Here is a 12890-nt window from a genome sequence, read left to right on the forward strand (position 1 = left end):
CAGCTATTGTGTATATTCGTATCTGACAGATCAAATCAAAATAAACATCGGCCGACGCCCAAACAAAACATTATTTTTGTAAAATAGGCGTGTCGCACACGCCCGGCTGCAGTGTCCGCTGACACTCAATAAAAAATATTGAAAATAAATTAACTACCCGCGTTTAATATAATCAGGCTTTCGGTGCATAAATATAAATTGGTGATATATATTTTCAGTAATTTTTTTTTTTTTGTGTTTTACTTATTGTATTACATAACTTATTAATTGTGAACTGTGTTAATTTCGTAGGGCCGGAAAATAAGTGCCAACGATGGTGTCTACAAGGGGGGTCCGTTATAAATTTAGTGAAGGCGAGCGAGTTTTGTGTTATGAACCTGATCCTACAAAGGCTAAAGTTCTCTACGACTCCAAGGTAAGTACCGTAGGCCTAGTTCTAACCACGCCCTACATATTCTTCAAATAAATTATAATTTCTTATTAATAATTATACTTTAGAATTCCCTCCTTGTTAGTTAGGTTATAAATAAAACTTTTTGGCATTTAACAGAATTTAAGACTTTTCCTACACAAAGTTCCATATGGTCTAAATTATTTTTATACAACAACCTAGATAAATTTCATAGAAATGTTAGCAATTTAAATTAAGACTGCAAAGATACAGTTTAAACCAGAATAAAAATAAAAATTCCACATACACACTTTATTTTGAATTGGTTTTGGAAGCTTTTAATAGATTCTTAGTCAGACAAATATTCACCACCATATTGTTGCATTTCCTACTACCTGCATTACCTAATAACCAAGCTATGCATAATTTTGAAAATAAGTTGAGAAGGGGCGGGGCCTTAGACTATGTGGAAGTGGTCACATGGTAACATTAAAATTATTATAATTATTAGATATTATATTACAAGCTAATTGTAATATAGTGATTATATATGGATTTGCTATAGATATAGGAACTATTTTTTTATTGATTCAAACGGCTTAAAAATAAATAGTCTTGCCTTCATATAGCACACAGTTGTAGTTCCCACATGAATTAAACTATAAAAAGCACTTTATTTATAATATTTGAAGCACTATTTATTCACTTCTTTGTAAGTGTTTCAATATAAATTCCTGAACAGGTGTTGGAAGTGATTGAAAGTAAGGACAAGCGCGGCAGGCGCACAGTGGAGTATCTCATCCACTTCCAAGGATGGAACTCATCATGGGACCGCTGCGTTAGCGAAGACTTTGTCCTCAAAGACACCGAGGAGAATAGACAGCTGCAAAGAGATCTGGCTGAAAAGTCACAGCTACAGCTGTAAGATGACCATTTCAACAATACCTTTGCTTGAATTTTTTTTTAAGAACTTTAAGTATTGCATTCACAACTGCAAAAGTTAGTGATGGTATTATAGTGCGCTGTGATATTTTTAGAATCTGAATATAATCAGGATGTAGTCAATTTTCTTATAATACATTTGTGTATATGAACTGGCCCTTTCTGCATTGTAAGTGGGACATGAGTTTGCTGTGCTATTGCAATATGTTTACTTGAATTTCGTATTTGGTTAGGGGTGCGTATCTGTACCGTCGAGAGCGCAAGAAGGGCGGCAGTAACAATGCAGGGGCGGGTCCCGCCAAGCGCGCTCGACATGGCTTCAGTGATGATGGCTCTTCCAGTAGCACTCAGCCTGATGGTAATTATATTTTAGACCATGTTAAATGCTTTTTTTCTCTCCATGCGATTTATGTGATTATATGTATCTTTATGTTTGTAATGTATTTATTAGTAGATTAAACTACCAGCTGTTAAGATTTTTTCTGAAATATCAAATACGCAACAACTGCGCACAATATGATTGTGTAACATTTCATACTCGCTCATGAAAATTTAATCCAAATATTGATGTCGCATTGTAATTTCTGTGTTTACGAAACGGTACGCCCGGCAACGTGGCTGTACAGTTTCAAAAAAGCGCGCCAGGCGACAGTCGACACACCCAAACACGTCAATGATGGCTCCCCCGTAACATTTACGCGGTAACGCCCAGACATGCGCACTCTTCCGTTACCGGTCTCCTTTGTTTTCAGTGTTTTCACGGTATTTATAGGACGCTGAAAGACGAACCTATGCGATCTTTATTTTACAAAAGTAGTTCAAGTATGTTTCGGGATAAGTATTTTTCGTGGAAACTTCCAGAAATGAAAAAGTCTATGCCTGAAAGAGTAAATAGGTACTTTTTTCTATTTAGCAAAAATAATTTATTCGTTGTGCCGCATATCGACAACAATATGAATATGATTTCAAAGAACCATTGATTAACCGCATTTTCGTTAAGCGTTAATCCAATAAAATCTTTACTATGGAGAACAGGCACAGTACTATTATTCAAGCTATTGTCCTTTTGTCTTTAAACCAATACTAGATGTTTTGATTGATGTATGCATGATTGCAAACGATTCTGAAGATACAAATCTGCAGCTTTGGACGTCTTCTATTTAGAATTAATCGTTCCGATGACGTTTCGATTTTTTCATAAAAAGCTTTTGGTATATATTTCACGATTCACCGTATTTAATTACGTACAGAAGGAGAGACCGGCGATACGGACTCATCCTCTGCGTCAGGATCCAGCTCCCAGCCGCGCTCGCCGCCACCCAATGTGCATATGGGACGTGCACACATTACATTGCCGTCTGCTCTACGGTAAATACCTATATTAGTTATTTCTATCGTAACCGTTATCAAATTATGACTGAAAATTATAAATAATCCATCTAATTTTCCGAAGTGAAAAATACTGCATCACTCAAGAACGAAAATTTTATTTCAATTTGGTTCCCAATTTGAACTGTAGCTCAACCCGTTCTCTCGAAACACCTTTGAAGAAGCCACATAGACAGCTGATTATAATATAAAGGTAAGAATAAATGATAATCTGTCCCTATACTACTTGTGTAGCGATCGCCTGACATTCGACTACCACCTGGTAGTGAAGCGCGGTCGTCTGTCGCGTCTGCCGGCGTCTCCATGCGCGGCCCAAATCCTGGAATCCTTCGTGAAGTGGTTCGCTAGGGCCGGCGCCTGGCACCCCACCAGAGCTCGTAACGACCCGCCGCAGAAGCCGGACATGCTTGATGTCTCTTGCAGGTATAACATGACACAACCAGATCTACAATACGACACACTTTTCAACCCTATTGCTACCTACATACTATTTCAGAACTTTGAAGGTATCAAGACAAACAAAGTTAATTGGACCAGCATAACTGCGGTGGTATTCATTTTTATATCAGAGTAAAATCAAAAATTTTAATGAAAATGCCATAATTATCACATTGTAAGGCTGGGTTAGCTATACAGGATTTAAGTTATTATCACAAGATAAAATTATAAATGTGAAAAACCTCGACAGTGATAACTTTTACCCAGCATACACACTCAACCACAATTCACCTTTAACACTAAACAAACTTAATTGAAATCGCTCAGACAGACAGATAGACACGTGAGACTTTTGGTCTCGGGGGTTCAAAAATATTTTTCATGTATGCAACCTGTGTGATATGCATTAAAATCTCAACCAAACACACAACACAATCACGTCACATTCAAATTTCGAAATCATTACCGAATATATCTGGCAGGCTGAACTTGGTCCGCGAGGTAGCTGATGGACTGCGCGTGTACTTTGACTTCATACTGCGCGGTCACTTGCTGTACAAGCAGGAGCTCAACCAATACCATGAGATCTGCGGACATTTCATTGACGAGTAAGTCACTTTTAACTATTCGTTATTGATTCTTGTTCCATTATTTGTAAGAAAAAAAAATAGTTTTAATTGCTGGTTCTCCCTCTACCCAAATCAAACTGAAATTATTGACCTGCGATCAGCCAAAACGACTGCTGGAAAGGGAATTACTTCCATACTGTTAAAAATAAATAAAAAAGCTTGTTTAATTTGTCCAGGCAAGAAGAGATAAAGAAGATCAAACTGGAGAAACCTGATGAAGAAATTGAAGACGATCAGATGATGACTGAGGATTGCATTCTCAACACCGTAGAGGAAGATCTCAAGAGCCCGAAGATCCCGGAGTACTCCCACCTGCCCCCGGATCCTATGGATGCCGATAAGAGTGAGGGTAAGTCTAGTGCGAGACAATCTAGCCATAAGTACATTTACTTGTTAATAAACAGTTTGTTTCCTGTATACAAATGTGCCAATGAATATGATTTTAATTTATAGGTGGCCATCGTTTGTGAATCTCGTCTCATAAAACAAAAACTATTTTGTAGCTTTGTTGGGTTTTGGACTACCTAACCAATGGTGCGTTCTCAAAGGATACCTATGGCAACACCAACACGATCCATATTTTTTATAAAAGTTGATATGTTTTTACATCTTGCTCTTGTTTTCATCAGGCTCTTACACTGGCGAGTCCAACAACGATGAGATGCAGGCTTCGAAGAGCGACTCTAACGACAAGCCGGCCGCCATGAGCGACTCCAACATGGACGAGCTCATCGCCTGCGAGCGTCACATGGACAACGCCGCCACACGTTTCGGGACAGTGGCGCGCAGGTTAGAAAATATAACTGTTTGATTTTTCATTGATTCCTATTAGCATTCACATCAACCTACTCCTAAAAAATTTCATTGGAATAGGTCCAGCTGCTTATGCATAAGATATTAACAATTAACAAACTTATTTTTTTATGTTATGACCTCGTATTGTATAAATGAAAAAAAAAACATATAAATACTTGAAATCAGTGTAACTGCTATTTCATGTTAATTCTTTACTTCACTCGTTATTTTAACTATTATTTAATGTAGAATAAGCAATAATTTAAATACGTTCCAGGCTTCGCTCTCATAAGTCGGCCGTGTCTCAATCTGAGAACGACGAGCCGGCTCCGTCAACCTCCACCGGCGAGCCGAGGACGTTCGAGACCATGTCGTCTAGGTAAAACCCTTATAACATCTTCTTTGAAAACAATGGTCTTCTGATTGCAATGCTGTAAAAATAATTTGAAGCTTAAGCCTAAAATTGTCTTCTTTTAAAATTTGCTTTAAAGGTTTGTTAAAGTTGCGTTTGTAGATGTGTTGTATAATAAGAATCTCAAAACATCCATATCAGTTCAACCTTTGAGCCTTTAAAGTTTTGTAACAGCATGTGTAAGCATATTTTTTTACCGTTTTTCAAAACGAACGTACGTACGTAAAAATACATATTTAATGAAATACATGTTATCATGCGCTTAGCCATAGTAATATGTCCGTGTGTGTAGCGTGGGCAGTAGCGGCTCGTCCCTGAGTGAGGTGTGGGCGCGGCCGGCGCCGGGCAGCGCGCCCGCGCCCACCACGCGCACGCCGCTGTCGCTGCTGCTCGACAAGGTACACATCACACCGAACACTACAAGCTTTACTTACACCATCCCTGCAAAAAAGAATCCAGGACCATCCTCTTATATCAAAATATTTTCGTACAACTATCTGGCATTTAGAAATGATCTGGTAAAATTCAAATGTTGCTTATACCTACCACAAAGAGTTATTATAAATTTCAAGCTTGATATTTACACATAAGATTCCAAGTCCCATGTCTGTCATAATAATGACGGTATTAAAAAGTACGCACACTCAATGTATGTACAACTTTTGGGGAACATATTAAAATAGTTTTTATCGTTCATTTCATCAACTTATGCACTTTGTTAGGTGGCGAAGTGGCAGATTATTCCACGCGAAGGAACCGAACACTTGCCATGCCGTGTGTACGGCGCCATTCATCTTGCCAGGCTCTTCGGTAACGTATTTATTTCTTAAAAATAATCTTCAAATTACAAATGTAAAGCAAAATTTTAATACGTTTGTTTGTAATATTTCAGTCAAATTGCCAGACTTCTTGAACGCTACTCAAATGCCAGATTTCAAGCTAAAAATGATCTTGAAGCACATTGATATGTTTGTGCAGTAAGTATAATTCATTACATACGTTTCTTCTTCTGTAAAAATATATTATATTACGGCTAAAATTCTGTTTCTTCTTTCCAGGTACCTGGACGAGCACAGCGAATGGTTCGGCGAGGTGTACTACGTCGCCGACAGCATGTCTCGCTCCCACTAAAGTATTACTAACTCTGGCTACAACCGAACAAACATTTGCTCTCTATTGAGATATACTTTACATTCCAAACTTATCATCGCTGAACATTAGGCATCCAAATTTAAAGCTCTATTAGCGCCACCGTCCATAAAAACAAAAAAAAAACTAAGAAATCTCAGCGGTGTTAGTTATAGCTATTTTATTATCAAAAGTACGCGCTATCTTGAATCTCTATTTTTGGTAATATAACAGCTGTCCATTCATTGTTATCTGCTAGTAATGCTGTTATTACTAGAAAAATCAATATCGTAAACGAGTGACTTATTATAAAGCCTTCATTAGTAAACATATTTAAATCGTGTATCATGTTCTCAAGTTATATACTTGATACCGACACAAAACCTTGTACCTTCATAAAAAGTATTGCTAAACTGAAGTTGGCTCCATATCCATTCAATTTCGGCTTCAACTTTTACAATTACCTACTTGACAAGCAAAGTATAAAGAGTTCAGCCCTCTACTTGAGTGGATACTAGTAAATAAATCGTAACAAACCTTTGTGTGTCGGTGTCAAGAATAATAACTATCTATTTTATGTAGAAAACGTTTGTCAGTATTATGTAGTGGTTGTAATTGGGACCTTGTTAATTATAGCACTGGCCTATCAATGCACAATAGGATCTGGAGTTATTCTATATTACCTACGCTAGTTGATAATTAGCTTTTAAATTCTCTCTCATCTTGTATCGCATTAGCAATAGACTGTTATCGAACTCCATACAATATACAATGGCAGTTTGTGTTTTCATGCTGTTAGTGTTACATTGTTTTTCAAAACAACCAAGATACAATATTTTGGGCGCGTTATAATAATATATACATAAGGCATTGTAGCCAACAGAAATGCCGGAGTTGTCTGGCTGAAAACAAGTTTTAACGATATCTAAACCTTAGGTACCTATACATTAACATTGTATTGTATTATTTTATTAACATTGTATGGAGCAGATAGTTATAGCAATAGTTTTTAATATACACTTGGCATATTCATTTTTTCGTGTATCAAATAGTAGCGCGGGTTTCAGAACGTTCAAATAATAGTGCGTATTTATAATTAACCGAAAAAAGCACTTAAACCCAAAAATATGTATACCTACTTATCTTTGACGTAGATTCAGTACCAGTTTATCAATTAGAGACATAGTCATTGTAATATGATTATATTATTATTAGAAGTACAGTATCATTTGAAACTACGTAGATTGTATAATCGAATTACAAATATCTTGCATTAGAGGCGCATTATACGCTGATTCACCGATATGAAACTGGCAAGTCAGTGTTATAAAATAAGAAATATCCTAGTCGTGGTTTAACTATCAAAATAAGAGTATTTTTATATAAAGTTGATGTTCAATTGCCAAGCCGACCCCACTTAGCTGGGGTAACGGCTACGTAGATTGATTGTTCATGTTCAATTGGCATCGTGGCCCCTAGCCACTAGCCAGCGTGTTTGCCTGGAATCAATTTCTAGGTCAGACGAATTGTCAGTGCGTTTCCTGTTGCGCATTTCGGAGTTTAAAATATACCTAGCAGGCAGGGTATGCTAATTTCTATGGCCGAATTTAGGCAAGTGTGATTTATACGGCTGCCTACCCCTTATGTTTAATAAGTTTTTTTTTTTTATTTTGTAATATTAAGTCATACTAAAGTTCCGTAAATTGAAACTAACGATTGCGTTAGCTGTAAATTTTTATTTGTGGTATTATATATCGAGATGTGTTTGTGCCGTATGTGGCTGTTAGCAAAATGTATGAAGGAGCATTTCGTAGATCGGTGTATCAGCTTCAAAGTCGACGCCGATATGATGACGTTACTTATGCTTCCAAACGTGAAAGTATCGGTATCGGTTGCCTTAGTTATAACACATTGTTGAAACACTTAGTTAATCGAGTGAACTTTACAAAAAGTACTTAGACTTTAAAATGTTATAAAAGACGATTACACGAAATTGGTATTCATGAGAACCTTCATTACACGTACGAATAAGAACTACAATTCGTATGAAAATCTTAATTCAAATTCAAGTACCATTTGTAAACATCACTATTAGTACTCAGGTAATGATGCATCGTACAATGTTTAAACCGCAAATAAATAGTGTTGCATTTTATTTTAGTGTGCATCTATTAAATAAAATAAAGTTTACTCCAAATCGTGTGTTTAATTATGAAAAACAATACAATCAATTCAACTTTAGTAAAAAACAAACAATATTGAATTCAGACATTAAAATTGACATGAAAGTATTAACACAGTACCTTGACAACACATTACATTGTTATGTATTAAGTTAAGGCACACAAAATACATTAAATTGTAGTCTGAACACAATGAAGTTTAAAACTTTGAACAAACCCTATAGTTGGTTTTAAACCAGATGCTTTAGCTTTGCCACCATTTTTATGAATGTTTTTACACTATTTTATTTTTAATTACTCACTATCAACTAGAACAATTTCTCGAATATGGTAAATTAATAATATCATGAGTCAATCTGAGATCAACATTGGTGGAGAATGACAGTCACAGCATAATCAAAATTTAAAAATATTTTTGATACAAAAATTTCGTAGATGATCAGCTGTCAACATGCTAATGCAATTATAAAAATTTAGTTTTACAATTTTTTTATAAAAGTGGAATAATGAAGACCTGTAGGGTGGATTTATAATTTTTTTAGTCAATGCTGATCCAAGAGGCTAGTTTTGACTGGTTAGTGTGTGTTAGTCTTGTTCGATCCTGTGAATGACACGGCGGTACTCCTGCTCGAGGGAACAATACTGACTGGAGAGACGCCCGTGCGTTTCACTAAGTCCCGTTGAACTGATCGTCGCAGCGTATTCTTCAGGCTTCAGTACTTTTTGCAGCTTTTTCATTTCTAATTTCTTTTTCTGTGGATCGAAAAAGTATAAGTAGAAGCAGAAGCTAGAAAGGAGAAGTGTTTATAATCATAAATATTCCATGTTCAAAAACTCTTTTTTAAAATTGGCTGATTTCCTTACACTTACAACATTATAACAACCTTTAAAGGGATTACAGGAGTTAAACCTAGTTGAACCTCTGCATTTAATATTTCTTATCATATATGGGTAATCTATGTAATATAAATATCAAACCTGGAAAGGCGCATTGAGTCTGTTCTTGACGTCGAGCCTATAATTCTGATACGCGGTTTTATCCGACGTGTTGGTGTTCTTCAAGCGCAGTATCTCGTACACACGCCTCGCTTGCTTCTTGTTTATTTTGAATTTATTACTAGCTTGGTTCGCCATTTCTTCTGAGAATCTGAAATATAATGGTGAGTATACCTTATAGCCCGATACATTATAAATAAATAATGAACATTAATTGACATTCAAGGCACAAACATTTTTTTTCATGAGACTTTCCATGCGCAGTAGATATAAATATGCAACATTACAACTTTAAACACTATATTACCCTTGGTATAGTTTAGCAGGTTGAAATGCAGGCAGTTCACTGCAGTTTTTAACATCAACATAATCTCTAATTCTCTGGAAGTCTTGTGAGGGGTCCTCCACAGTAATATCCACAACTTCCGGTTGTATTATAAAATGGGAATAAATAGCCTGAAATCAAACAAACATTACTAACCAAAACTGAACACAGAATAAAAGATGATTTAGAAGCAAAAAGTATCCTGCAAGTTTATTATAACTGTCGATGATATTTCACTTGTGATACTACAACTGCGCTTCTCCAATGTATTGCAACTAGCGCGTTATAACTCGTATCTTAAAATGTGGCCTATAAGTTTTTACCTGTAGCAATTGAGCGCAGATGCCCAGTTTTCTGAACGGCGGCAGCGTGAGCACTTGTGAGATGCGCGGGCGCGAGTGCCGCGGGTACGCGTAGTAGCGGTACACGGTCGCGTATGCCGCCGTCGCGTACCGCACGCAGCCTTCACTCGATTGGAATTTCTCGAACCTGTAATATACAGAACACAACTATGAGGACAAAAAATAGTACTAATGGTATGACGCGATATCAAAACTGCATAAGAAACAAAGTAACGTAGCTTAATTAATGCAAATCAATTTATTTGAAAAGAGACCGATATCGTGATTATGATGAAAAATAACTACTGTGCACAATATATATTTATCAATGATGATTGTATTCTTATTAGTTAGTTGTGTTGCTTTCTTAAAATAAACATAGCATATTTTTTTTTAAAGATAAATATAACTTTTTACCTAATATGGGTGTAACGCATATATGTCATAAGCCCATAATTTTCCTCATTTGTTTGTTGAATGGATACTATAAATACAATTTATTACTCACACTGTAAAGAATGTCCATTGGTCATCGTCCACATCTATGAATGATGCTGCATCCACATACCACAGCAAGAATGTCTGCAGTCTCTCATGGTAGACCAGGAACCCAGGTGTGGATATCTCACTGAAGTAAACCTCGAAGGAACGCTTGTCACCTCCGTCAACTGTAACACAGACACAGAGAGTGTAATAGGAAATACAGTCTGCTTTTTATACATCAACTACAAGTGTTTCATTATTATAAGTAATTGCAGGTCACATACAGGAGTAGAAATAGAGTATTTTATATAATTAAGAAATCATAAACATGTTTAAAGATCCTCTTTATCTGGTTTAGTATAAATTCATATTGAAATTAAACTATTGCCCTGTAAAAAATATTACAATTTGCCAATATGTTTGAGAATACAACTTTAGAAAGATAACCTTATTGGTAAATAAACTAGTATATAATATATTTATATCTAATAAGATAATCATACTATGATCTTATTAGTAATCGGATCTAACAGGATTCCAATAGTGACTAAGTTTTAATCAGTCTAAACTAAAAGACTTGAAAGATACAAATCACAATCAACCTTTTGTTAATCTAATATTTGAAATGGCCCAGGGTTTTTTCAAGTAATACTTTAAAACTCTGACATCTTCTATTCAGAAAAAACCCCGTAAATAAAAAGAAAAAAAAAAACTGACTTAAGAGCACACGTAGTTCCCTAACTTTTCAATCTTTTTCTCCCAGGTACATTTAAATTTAAACATAGAAATCCTTACATTCTACAGAGAATGGTTGAACAGTCAACCTATTAATCTGTATTTACTATTGAATTGTTACATAAAAATGTGATTATTTTGTTTGAAAACTATGAAGCTTTATCCAAACTACACTGTACATTTCAGGAGTATTACTTACATGGTGTAACGGTGAATGCATGTAACAATTGTCCATGAGGAACAAATGACTCATCCTTCTTCAGAACAGACACAAAGTGATCCAGATTGGTAACAAAGCCTGGAGCCAACACCTTAGTCAGGGCTCCCTCAACATCATCAGCCTTCATACCATCCGACTTGTTTGGCTCAATCTATAAACAACATATAACCTCACAAGTTATTATGTCTTTGGACTGTATTTAAAGATATGTGAATCATCAGTATTTGTAATGTTTTATTACTAGTGATTTGGACAAATTCAGATATAATAACTAAAGAAACATTGGAGAGCAAGTGCAGCCATAGAACTAAATCAATGAAAATGGAAGGCTAGTTTGTTCCAACACTTTGGCCAAAACCACTTTGTTTGTTTAACACAGCAATGGATTATTACACACTATGTTCAACTTACAGACAAAATCCGCTAGTTTTTGAAATAGTTTTAGCCGAAATATTTACCTTTTCAGTGTATTCAATGCCAAGGTAAGTCTGAAGACTTCCTGCGCTGTAATATAGTCTTATGTGTAGATCTGTGTAGCCAAATATGTTTTCATTGTCGCCAAAAACCTGGTGACACATCTCGGGTCCAAAGCTAGTGTCTTCATTTTCGAGATCATCAACAGTTCTTACTGAAATTTAGGTAAATTTAATATAGGTACAGTGCATAAATATGGAATAAAAACCATAAACAGCATAAAGAAGAAGTGCCACCTCCGTGACAAACAGTAATAATTCAAATAAATCATTACCTACATTGATGTAAAATATAAAACCGTAAAAAATACAACTGACATCATGATTGTTTTCATGTACACCACTACTGCTGTTAAAATACTACATGAGTTACTTACCTAATTTGAATTCCAGGACCTCGTTACCGTCTACAACTAAATGGCACAGCGCATCAGTCATTTTCTTTTGAATTTATTGTCCAATTTAATTACATCTGACCCTATAATTCCCGCGCAAATTGATGTAACAATATCTTAAAAAATAAACAGCGATTAGAATTTCATGCGTTAGTTATTCACTTTAGGGCGCTGACCGTTTATCCAGTTGATATGTTGCTGAAATCACTTAAAAAGAACAGAAACAACTATTTAGATGCTCCATCAACAGGGCTAAACAAAATGTAAAAATGTGGGAAACGAAAGTTACTTTTTAAAATAGCTGTCAAATATATGCACATTCTAGAGATGTAAATGTTTTAGTAAGTTTTCATTTAGTGTTTTCCAAGCTAGTAAATGGGTGTTTTATAGTAGCATGTTGTTTCCTATTTTTTTATAATTAAGAAATGATTTAAAACAGGACATTAATAAAATAATTATTCGTTTGCCCTGCGTCCTGATTTAAAACGTTGAGGAAATTAAATAAACGTATTGTGTAGTAACAGAAATCGTATCGAAAACGAAACCTTTTGAAAAGTAGCACTAACAGTGCACATAGTAAGAAAGTGACAGATTTTACCGTATAAGCTATGCCAT

At 35.6% G+C, this 12890-nt stretch overlaps 2 protein-coding genes across 3 annotated transcripts; one reads left to right on the top strand and one right to left on the bottom strand.

Annotated features, from left to right (window-relative positions):
- Nucleotides 1–5: 5 nt before the first annotated feature.
- On the top strand, nt 6–8321 carry LOC113499638 (protein male-specific lethal-3). 2 transcript variants are annotated; one of them, XM_026880175.1, is made up of 14 exons: nt 6–201; nt 292–415; nt 1134–1312; nt 1567–1691; nt 2584–2701; nt 2957–3145; nt 3643–3768; nt 3966–4138; nt 4419–4578; nt 4862–4963; nt 5289–5394; nt 5719–5806; nt 5889–5973; nt 6055–8321. In XM_026880175.1, exons 2-14 carry the CDS (start codon nt 314–316, stop codon nt 6125–6127), a joined length of 1626 nt encoding a protein of 541 aa, XP_026735976.1. In that variant the 5' UTR covers nt 6–201; nt 292–313; the 3' UTR covers nt 6128–8321. The 2 variants fall into 2 exon arrangements, with proteins under 2 accessions (XP_026735976.1, XP_026735974.1); XM_026880173.1 differs by having other exon boundaries at nt 6–217; nt 6055–6253.
- Nucleotides 8311–12601, bottom strand: LOC113499639 (histone acetyltransferase type B catalytic subunit). The gene is made up of 8 exons (XM_026880176.1): nt 12258–12601; nt 11866–12035; nt 11387–11558; nt 10478–10637; nt 9952–10117; nt 9611–9759; nt 9286–9454; nt 8311–9060 (listed from the first exon to the last, which is right to left on the bottom strand). The coding sequence occupies exons 1-8, from the start codon at nt 12316–12318 to the stop codon at nt 8893–8895; spliced, it is 1215 nt and encodes a 404-aa protein (XP_026735977.1). The 5' UTR covers nt 12319–12601; the 3' UTR covers nt 8311–8892.
- Between the last annotated feature and the right edge of the window lie 289 nt (nt 12602–12890).

This window comes from Trichoplusia ni, chromosome 12, assembly GCF_003590095.1.
Source record: "Trichoplusia ni isolate ovarian cell line Hi5 chromosome 12, tn1, whole genome shotgun sequence".
Classification (NCBI taxonomy): Eukaryota; Metazoa; Arthropoda; class Insecta; order Lepidoptera; family Noctuidae; genus Trichoplusia; species Trichoplusia ni.

Bases quoted from the DNA above. Each gene is read 5' to 3' on its own strand.
- LOC113499638 (XM_026880175.1), top strand. From the start codon at position 314: ATGGTGTCTACAAGGGGGGTCCGTTATAAATTTAGTGAAGGCGAGCGA. The intron at 1,692-2,583 runs GTAATTATATTT...AATTACGTACAG, and splicing joins CAGTAGCACTCAGCCTGATG to AAGGAGAGACCGGCGATACG. The intron at 5,807-5,888 runs GTAACGTATTTA...GTAATATTTCAG, and splicing joins TCATCTTGCCAGGCTCTTCG to TCAAATTGCCAGACTTCTTG.
- LOC113499639 (XM_026880176.1), bottom strand. From the start codon at position 12,318: ATGACTGATGCGCTGTGCCATTTAGTTGTAGACGGTAACGAGGTCCTG. The intron at 12,036-12,257 runs GTAAGTAACTCA...CCTAAATTTCAG, and splicing joins GGTCCTGGAATTCAAATTAG to TAAGAACTGTTGATGATCTC. The intron at 10,638-11,386 runs GTAAGTAATACT...TCTGTGTTACAG, and splicing joins TGCATTCACCGTTACACCAT to TTGACGGAGGTGACAAGCGT.